This window comes from Saprolegnia diclina (assembly GCF_000281045.1).
Source record: "Saprolegnia diclina VS20 unplaced genomic scaffold supercont1.1, whole genome shotgun sequence".
NCBI classification, from domain to species: Eukaryota; Oomycota; class Saprolegniomycetes; order Saprolegniales; family Saprolegniaceae; genus Saprolegnia; species Saprolegnia diclina.
This window is the reverse complement of record NW_008246068.1, coordinates 292,889-301,353: the sequence shown is the minus strand read 5'-3', so window position 1 is coordinate 301,353 and position 8,465 is coordinate 292,889. Positions and strand designations below refer to the sequence as shown.

At 61.9% G+C, this 8,465-nt stretch overlaps 4 protein-coding genes across 4 annotated transcripts; 2 read left to right on the top strand and 2 right to left on the bottom strand.

Annotated features, from left to right (window-relative positions):
* Nucleotides 1-1,179, top strand: SDRG_00105 (polygalacturonase). Its single transcript, XM_008605568.1, has one exon. The coding sequence runs from the start codon at nt 35-37 to the stop codon at nt 1,118-1,120; it is 1,086 nt and encodes a 361-aa protein (XP_008603790.1). The 5' UTR covers nt 1-34; the 3' UTR covers nt 1,121-1,179.
* Nucleotides 1,180-1,515: 336 nt separating this feature from the next.
* SDRG_00104 (hypothetical protein) lies at nt 1,516-5,051 on the bottom strand. Its single transcript, XM_008605567.1, has one exon. It carries the CDS (start codon nt 4,938-4,940, stop codon nt 1,569-1,571), a length of 3,372 nt encoding a protein of 1,123 aa, XP_008603789.1. The 5' UTR covers nt 4,941-5,051; the 3' UTR covers nt 1,516-1,568.
* Nucleotides 5,052-5,570: 519 nt separating this feature from the next.
* Nucleotides 5,571-7,751, top strand: SDRG_00103 (electron-transferring-flavoprotein dehydrogenase). Its single transcript, XM_008605566.1, has 4 exons — nt 5,571-5,869; nt 5,919-6,073; nt 6,131-6,742; nt 6,798-7,751. The coding sequence occupies exons 1-4, from the start codon at nt 5,611-5,613 to the stop codon at nt 7,578-7,580; spliced, it is 1,809 nt and encodes a 602-aa protein (XP_008603788.1). The 5' UTR covers nt 5,571-5,610; the 3' UTR covers nt 7,581-7,751.
* On the bottom strand, nt 7,584-8,381 carry SDRG_00102 (hypothetical protein). Its single transcript, XM_008605565.1, has one exon. It carries the CDS (start codon nt 8,209-8,211, stop codon nt 7,813-7,815), a length of 399 nt encoding a protein of 132 aa, XP_008603787.1. The 5' UTR covers nt 8,212-8,381; the 3' UTR covers nt 7,584-7,812.
* Nucleotides 8,382-8,465: the final 84 nt, after the last annotated feature.

Here is an 8,465-nt window from a genome sequence, read left to right as displayed (position 1 = left end):
ACGCATTCGCCTCATCTCGAGCACCCCAAAGCATATGAAGATCTTTACCACCCTCGCGCTGCTTGTCGCTGCGGCCATGACCAGCTCGGATGCTGCCGGCTGCACCCTCACGGGCACCTACAGCGCGTCGTCGGCCGCATCGGTCATGAAGAGCTGCAAGGCCATCACGGTCAGCGGCCTCAGCGTCCCCGGCGGCGTCACCTTGGACCTCACGACCCTCCAAGCCGGCACCACCGTCACGTTCAAGGGCACGACCACGTTTGGCGTCAAGAACTGGGAAGGTCCGCTCATTGCGGTCTCGGGCTCCAAGATCACTCTCGACGGCACGGGCGCTACGCTCGACGGCCAAGGCGCGTCGTACTGGGATGGCAAGGGCGGCAACGGCGGCGTGACCAAGCCCAAGTTCTTCAAGTCGTCCAAGCTCGTCGACTCGACCATCAAGGGCTTCAAGCTCCTCAACACGCCCGTCCAAGCCTTCTCGATCAACACGGTCACCAACTCCAAGTACCTCGACATTACGATCGACAACAAGCTCGGCGACTCCAAGGGCGGCCACAACACGGACGCCTTTGACGTCGGCAGCTCGCACGGCGTCTTGATCTCGGGCGCGATCGTCTACAACCAGGACGACTGCCTCGCCATCAACTCGGGTACGGGCATCACCTTTACCAACGGTTACTGCAGCGGCGGCCACGGTCTCTCGATCGGGTCGGTCGGCGGTCGCTCCGACAACGTCGTCAAGGACGTGACCATCTCCAACAGCAAGGTCGTCAACAGCGACAACGGTGTGCGCATCAAGACGGTCTCGGGCGCGACGGGGTCTGTCTCGGGCATCACGTACTCCAACATCCAGCTCACCAACGTGGGCAAGTACGGCATCGTCATCGAGCAAGACTACCTCAACGGCGGCCCGACGGGCAAGCCCACGAATGGCGTCCCGATCACCAACGTGACGCTCGACACCATCACGGGTTCGGTCACGTCGGCGGCCACCCACACGTACATTCTGTGTGCCAAGGGCGCGTGCAGCAACTGGAAGTTCACCGGCGTCGCCGTCACGGGCGGGAAGCAGTCGACCACGTGCTCCAACATCCCGGCCGGCTCCAACGCCAAGTGCTAATGTACATGTCTGTTGTATACTAGTACGCGATATACCGATGAAATGTCTTCTTGCGTCTACGTCGTGTCTCGGGCCAAAGCAGCAGACAATGCACAGATCATGTCGAGCGTCGAGAGCGTGCCACGTCTTTGCATGTCAAAAAGATCATGGATGGGCCAATCACTGGACGTGCGGATCCCATTTTTAGCCAATCGAGAACGCACATTCTGTGATCGCGCCAAAAATGGAGCATAAAATGTCTTGTGGAGGCGCAAGCGACTGGGACTCCGAGTGTCCTCCCCCGTGTCAGCAGACATGCACCGCGTGGCAGCTAGTTTGACTCGTGTTGCAACGTACTTTAGTTGATGTGCGACTACCCTACTCTCGTAGCGGCCTCCGGATCCCGAGACCGCCCGTGCATGCTAGTGTACAGTCAATGTTGATCAAGAATAAAAGTACAATCACTATGTCAGAGTGCGTAGAGTTGACTCGTGCTTGACGGTAGTCGGCGCTTGTAGAAGAGCACGTACGCAGCGTTGGAGACGACTTTGGACGCCGGGATCTCACACACCACTTCGTCGTCAAAGCAGAGCCAGACGTGCGACGTTGGCAGCGCGCTCTCGAGCGACACGTCGTGACGCGGGAGGTCAAAGCGGCAGTATGTCGTGTAGTGGCCTTCGCTGAGCCCGCCCGTGTGGTTGGCGACCGCAAACAGGTCATAGAGACCGCTGTTGACGTCGGATGGGACTTTGTGCAAATACGGCGTCAAGTCGAGTCCTTCCAGCGGAAACGTCACGAGCTCGTTGACTTTATGGTGCTGGACGCTCGAGTAGTGAAAGCGCTTGAGGTGCAGCATGAGAATGTCGGGCGACCGCGACAGGTCCGTGTAGCGAGTCCCGCCGGACGTGCTCTGGCACTGCTCACACGCCCAGTCGACGCCCATGCGCTCGGTGGCCATGAACGACTCGAGGCACCGACGCAGCGTCAGCTCGGGCACGTCGCGCGTCACTGGGCGCAGCGCCGACGCAAAGTCGTCCACAAACATGGGCGATGCCGTCCATTCAAGGACGACGACCTCGGGCGGCGTGACGTACCGCAAGAACGGCGTCGTGTCGCACGGTACATCAACGGTCTTGCCCGGGTTGCTCATGGCCATCGCCGCTATGGTGTAGGCGGCCGTCGTTGCCACCAGGCGACGCAGTTCCTTGTTGATCGCCGCGTGCAGCTCGGCCGTGGTGCGGTCCGACCCCAGTGAGAGCACGAACGGAATACCACCGAGCTGGCCGTCGACCCGGTGGACGACCTGGAGGTCCACGATCCCTTCTTTGGTCATCGGCTTGACCGTCCTGTACCAGACGTCGGCCGCAAACGTCTGCTTGATGCCACTGGCGAACGCGACGGTCAACGTGTCGGCGTCGCTGCCCGCGAGGACACCCGTCTCGGGACGCAGGCGCGGGTCCGATACCACAGCGACGGGCATGCCAAGCCGTGTCGGAAGCCGCGTGAGGCGCTCAAAGCAGTAGATTGTCGCGCCTTCGATGTCGCACACGAGCGTGTCCGGGCTCAGCACCCGCACGAACCGGTGGTTCTGCACGTGCACGAGGCGCAAGACGGAGGGCGACGTCTGCAGTTGACACCCCAAGTCGTCCAAGACCGTCCGCAGCGCGCCTTCGTTCGACGGCAGCGCCACGTCGCAGACCTTGGGCGATGCGTCTTGTCGAAACACGAGGATACGGAGCGCGCACCGAAGGACGACGGGGATCGAGAGGCTAAAGCACAGGAACGGGTCGTGCGAGATCGACCGGTGGTCGCACGCGTCGCAGACTGTCTGGCTCTGGAGGAGACCGTGGAAGACATCGGTGACGATCGAGTGGTTCCCGGCCACGTGGGCACGCCACGCAGCGTCGTCGTCGGCCGTCGGCTCGAGAAAGCCCGCGCTACGCTTGACGTCTTCATGTATCGCATCGAGGAGGGCCGCCATGTACTCGTGCGCATCTTGCTGGTCATAGCTGTCAAACTGCGGCCGCGCTTTGGCCACGAGCTTGCGAAGGGCCGACGGTGACACGGTCGTCGTTGCGATCGTGCCCGTCGGCGCCCAAAGCGACGCGACGACGTTGGCAACCGCCGACACGACTTTGCCTTTGGTGCCGAGCGGGTTGGTCTTGTTGATGTGACCTGCGTACTGCGTCGAGAGCAAGTACGACCGCAAGATGGGTGTGGCCGCTAGACACTGCAGCGCACAGTTGAGGAAACACGTGTTGCCCAAGTTGAGCAGCCCGACGGCCCCAGCGTAGCCGGGGTTGAGACGCGGGATCGGCGACGGCCAGAGACCGCGGTCGCTGTCGGCGCGGCTGTGGCGCGGCTGGAGCTTGCCCGAGTCGTGGTGGATCCACTCGTTGTACATGGCGTGGAAGCCTACGAACGAGACAAGCACACGCGTGCCGTCGGTGCTCACGCGGTGCACGACGCCCGGCCGCCACACCTGTTCGCAGTCGAACGCGTCGACAGCGTCACCGATGCGCAGCGGGCGAAAGTCGCGCGGCGTGCGAAGCAGAATGCGCGGCCACTCGGTCGCGTTCGAAGGTCGGGTCTCAAGAAGGAGTTCGGACGATGTCACGTCGGCAGCGGTGAGATCGGAGGCGACGAGAACCCAGTGGCCGTCGGCGTCACGACACCACAAACGGGCTTCCATATTGACGTCATGCAGCGCGACGGCGACGTCCTTGAGGTCGACAAGGCGCGCACTTGGGGGCACCTGGAGCGACCGCGACTGCGGACTCGGCCGCCCGTCGCGCTCGGAGAGAGCGATCGCGAGCGTCACGAGGCGGTACACGCCGTTGTAGCACGGCAGCGCGGGGCCGCCACCGAACCGCGACTGGAGCGCGTGCCACGTCTTTGGCGACACGGTGACGTAATCAACGCCGTCGAGAAGCGTGTCGGACGTCTGCATGGCGTCGGCCAGCGCTTGGTTGTAGATCGAGGGCGGGCAAGGCCCGTCGCTCTCGTGCTCATTGTTGTTGTTGTCGCTGTCGCTCGGGTCGGCGTACGCCCGCCACGACTGCCACCACTCGATCGCGACCGCAAACTGCAAGGATGACGACGGCGCGTCACTTGGCCTGTCGTTGCCGTCGGGTTGTGAGAACACGGCGAACGGCGCCAGCAAGCGCTTGACGAGGCTCGGCGGCAGCGCCGCAGCAAACTGGTCGCGCGTGAGCATCTCGGGAAAAGACTCGGCGCCGACGTCGCGGACGCCCGAGAGCACATGCGCGGTCTCGAGCAAGAGATGCAGCTCCTTGCGGTACATGACGTTCTTCTTCTTGAGCTTCCCGCCCGGAAACGACATGCTGGCTGTGAACCAGTCAAAGACAAAACGATGCGGGTCAAGGTCGAGGAACTGGAGCACTTGGATGCATGTGACCGCGTCGTAGGGCCGGAAGAGCCGATAGCAGCTCGTGACGGTGGCGTGTGGCAGCGCTTGAAGGCGTGGAAACAGCAGCGTAAAGCTGACGAGGTCCAATGGCCGACGCGTCGCGTCCTTGGGGCGCTGGAAGAGGCGGAACTTGGCCGCGTTGGCCGCGTCAACCGCACGCACGTAGCGGGCGTAGAGGTACTGGACCGCAATGCCAGACATGGACGCGCCCGGGAGGTTCATCGCGAACGTGTTGCGGTCGGCTTCGGACCGGCGGTCGTCCGTTTCGCTCGACGACCCATGGGACGTGCGGTCAAGGGCGGGCAGCTTGGCCTCGGGCGACGCGGCTTCGGGCAGCTCCTTGACCCGACACATGGAGCTCATGTGCTTGTCGCCCACGTCCATCATGCAGCAGACGTCGACGTTGTTCATGCGGCTAATGCTCTCTTCCGCGTCTCTCCTCTGGCGTCGGTTCGGTTCCTGCTCTTTATCCCTTGAAGATTGGACGCATTTGCAGTGCGCGCACTTGAGGTTCGCACTTGAAGTTGCCACTCCTTCACTTTGCGCCAAACTCGCCGCAAGAAGGGAATGGCTGCCAGCTGGGGTGGACCCAAACGTGCGGTGGATGCGCAGCACCGATCTTTGTCTCCCAATAGCGCGCAGTGGGCAGAACGTGTACCCATGCGACTGCGTCGTGGCCATGCAGCGAGAAATCAAGCGGGCGCCGAACGCGGCCACAAGAACACGAGTGAACTGGAGCGCGCGCTTCAAGTTCCCGCACCTGGGATGCTTGAAACCGATGACGTAGATGTGTCGAGTATACAATAATAATATGCATATGGTGCGCAATGTATTAAAATACACATACAAAGACCAAGTGAATAGTCTGTTGCCGTCAGCGTCAAGCGCTCGATTGATATTAAAAACATGCACTCTTGTTTATTTTAGAACAGCAATCTTGTATAGCAAGTCTATGTTGCAGAATTAAAAGACGAATAAAAATAGTGACGTCGCTTTTCGCTCGATTATTATAAATGGACCTGGCCCAACCAGAGATTTGCCCCCATTTTCGCATTTCGCCCGTCGAGCTCACGAAGATACGATGCTCGCTCGGTCGCTTCGCTCCAAGGTCGTCCAGCGGGCGACGGCGCGCTGGTCGCGTGGCTTTGCATCGGGCAGCTACGACGAGATCCTGCATGCGGAGCGCGAAGGCATGGACTACGACGTGGTGCTTGTCGGCGCGGGCCCGGCGAGTCTCTCGGCGGCCATCCGCCTCAAGCAGCTTAGCCTCGAGAAGGGCACCGACCTCTCGGTGTGCGTTGTCGAGAAGGGCGCCGAGGTCGGCTCGCACATCGTGTCGGGTACGCCATGCAGCGCAACGGCGGCGAAACTCAAAATCTTTGCCTCTAGGCAACGTGTTTGAGCCCCATGCGCTTAACGAATTGATCCCGGACTGGAAGGAGAAGGGCGCGCCGCTCGATACGCCGGTCACGACCGATAGCTTTCTCATCATCTCGAAGGAAAAGTCGATCCAGCTGCCCAACTTTTTGTTGCCGCCGCAAGTGGTACGGCGCCCATCCCCTTCCAAACCCTGTTCGCTCATGGCCATCGATGCTGTGTAGCACAATGAGGGCAACTACGTCATTAGCTTGGGCAAGCTCACGCGCTGGCTCGGCACGCAGGCCGAAGAGCTCGGTGTCGAGATCTACCCGGGCTTTTCGGCGTCCGAGGTTTTGTACCGTGACGACGGCTCGGTGCGCGGTATCGCAACGCGCGACGTCGGCCTGGAGAAGGACGGCACGCCCAAGGAGACGTTTGCCCGCGGCATGGAGCTCCGTGGCCGCGTGACGCTCTTTGGCGAGGGCTGCCGCGGCTCGTGCAGCGAGGAAGTCATGAAGAAGTTTGAGTTGCGCAAGGACGCGCAGCCGCAGACGTACGGCCTTGGTATCAAGGAGGTGTGGCGCATCCCAAAGGAGAAGCACACGCCGGGCCTTGTCCAGCACACGCTCGGGTGGCCGCTGCAGTCGTCGCTCATGGACAAGACGTTTGGTGGCTCGTTCCTCTACCACATGGAAGAAGACCTCGTCCAGATCGGCATGGTCGTCGGCCTCGACTATGAGAACCCGTACCTCAACCCGTACGAGGAGTTCCAGCGCTTCAAGACGCACCCGGCCGTCCGGTCGCACCTCGAGGGCGGCGAGTGCGTCGCCTACGGCGCCCGTGTCCTCAACGAGGTACATATATCCTTGTCCTTGTCCTCACATATCTTATCTTTTCCTATGTGCCTAGGGCGGGTACCATGCGATTCCCAAGCTCTCGTTCCCGGGTGGTGCGCTCATCGGGTGTTCGGCCGGCTTCCTCAACAGCATCAAGATCAAGGGCACGCACACGGCCATGAAGTCGGGCATGCTGGCGGCCGAGGCCGCGTACGAGGCGCTCACCAAGGACGGCGCCGAGCCGGTGGCGACGACCGGCGAGATTGACGCGGCCGAAAGCGCCGCCGACCTCGCGAGCTACGAGAGCGCTGTCGAGTCGTCGTGGATCGCCGACGAGCTCAAAAAGGTGCGCAACTGCCACCAAGCCTTCCACTGGGGCACGCTCCCGGGTCTCATCTACTCGGGCCTCTCGGCGTTCATTCTGAACGGCAAGGAGCCGTGGACGATCCCGACGACGACCGTCGACTCGGCCAAGACCAAGCCGGCGAGCGAGTGCACGCCGATCGAGTACCCCAAGCCCGACGGCGTCTTGACGTTCGACTTGCTCTCGAACCTCCAGCGCAGCGGCACCAACCACGCCGACCAGCCCGCGCATTTGCGCATCAAGCCCGAGCTCAAGGACGTGCCGGCCAACGAGTCGTTCCCCACGTACGCCGGCCCGGAGCAGCGCTTTTGCCCGGCCAAGGTCTACGAGTACACGGACGGCTCGGAGGAGGGCGCGAATGGCAAGCCGCAGCTCGTCATCAACGCGCAAAACTGCATCCACTGCAAGTGCTGCTCGATCAAGATGCCCAAGGAGTACATCAACTGGACGGTGCCCGAAGGCGGTGGCGGCCCGGCTTATGAAGTGCTCTAAGCATGTGCTCGCATCGTATCTTCTGCATCATCTCTTCTTCGTCGCTAGACGTTTCTAACCCGTAAACAGCCATATACCCACACTTGTGCGAAGCAGAACGAGCGGACGCATGCACGTAGCTTCCGCATGTCGGGCATGGACGTCAGCACCAGGCGACGCATGCATCCAAGCACGCCTCTGTTCTTGCGCTTACAACGAACGAGGGCTATGGACAGGCGGCCATTGATGACGACTACAAGTCGGCCTTGGCGTCCGTGACATTCGTGATGCTGTTGACCGTGTACGTGTCGGTCCAGCCCTGCACGTAGATGCTGATGTCGTACGTTTGGCGTGGCGCGTCCTTGGGGCAGACGCAGTCCTTCACGGCGTTGGCCGCGCGATCGACCGCGCAGCCCTTGACGCGGAACTTGTAGTTGATCCCCGCGACGACCTGCTGCGAGACGCTCACAAACTTGGTCGCGCAGATGCGCACGCCGTTGGTCGCCGGCGCGTAGTTCGCGTCGTTGCCGACCGCCGTGAAGAAGTCGGTCTTGGCGTCGAGCGAAACGCGGGACTTGGTTGGGCTATACCCGCCCGTGATGTGGTCGGCGGTCGCCATGGCAGCGACGGCGAGGAGCGTGAGGAGCTGCATCGTTCGAGTTTCTGTGGAATGAAGCAGGTCTGAGTTCTGGGACGCTGCGCCGAACAACGGGAGGAAGCCAGAACATGCGATCCGAAAAAGCAGCTGGCACCGGCAAGATCGCTTGCGAGCTGCGAGCTCCGAGCTCCGAGCTCCAAGCTGGCGAGGGCGGGCGAGGCCTTGGATAGCACCACGGCGCAGGCCCATGTCGCTGGCAATGACAACGCTATGGTCCTGCAGGCGACGCGACAGGTCGATCGAGCGGT

Bases quoted from the DNA above. Each gene is read 5' to 3' on its own strand.
- SDRG_00104 (XM_008605567.1), bottom strand. From the start codon at position 4,940: ATGAACAACGTCGACGTCTGCTGCATGATGGACGTGGGCGACAAGCAC.
- SDRG_00105 (XM_008605568.1), top strand. From the start codon at position 35: ATGAAGATCTTTACCACCCTCGCGCTGCTTGTCGCTGCGGCCATGACC.
- SDRG_00102 (XM_008605565.1), bottom strand. From the start codon at position 8,211: ATGCAGCTCCTCACGCTCCTCGCCGTCGCTGCCATGGCGACCGCCGAC.
- SDRG_00103 (XM_008605566.1), top strand. From the start codon at position 5,611: ATGCTCGCTCGGTCGCTTCGCTCCAAGGTCGTCCAGCGGGCGACGGCG. The intron at 6,074-6,130 runs GTACGGCGCCCA...GATGCTGTGTAG, and splicing joins TTTTGTTGCCGCCGCAAGTG to CACAATGAGGGCAACTACGT. The intron at 6,743-6,797 runs GTACATATATCC...CTATGTGCCTAG, and splicing joins GCGCCCGTGTCCTCAACGAG to GGCGGGTACCATGCGATTCC.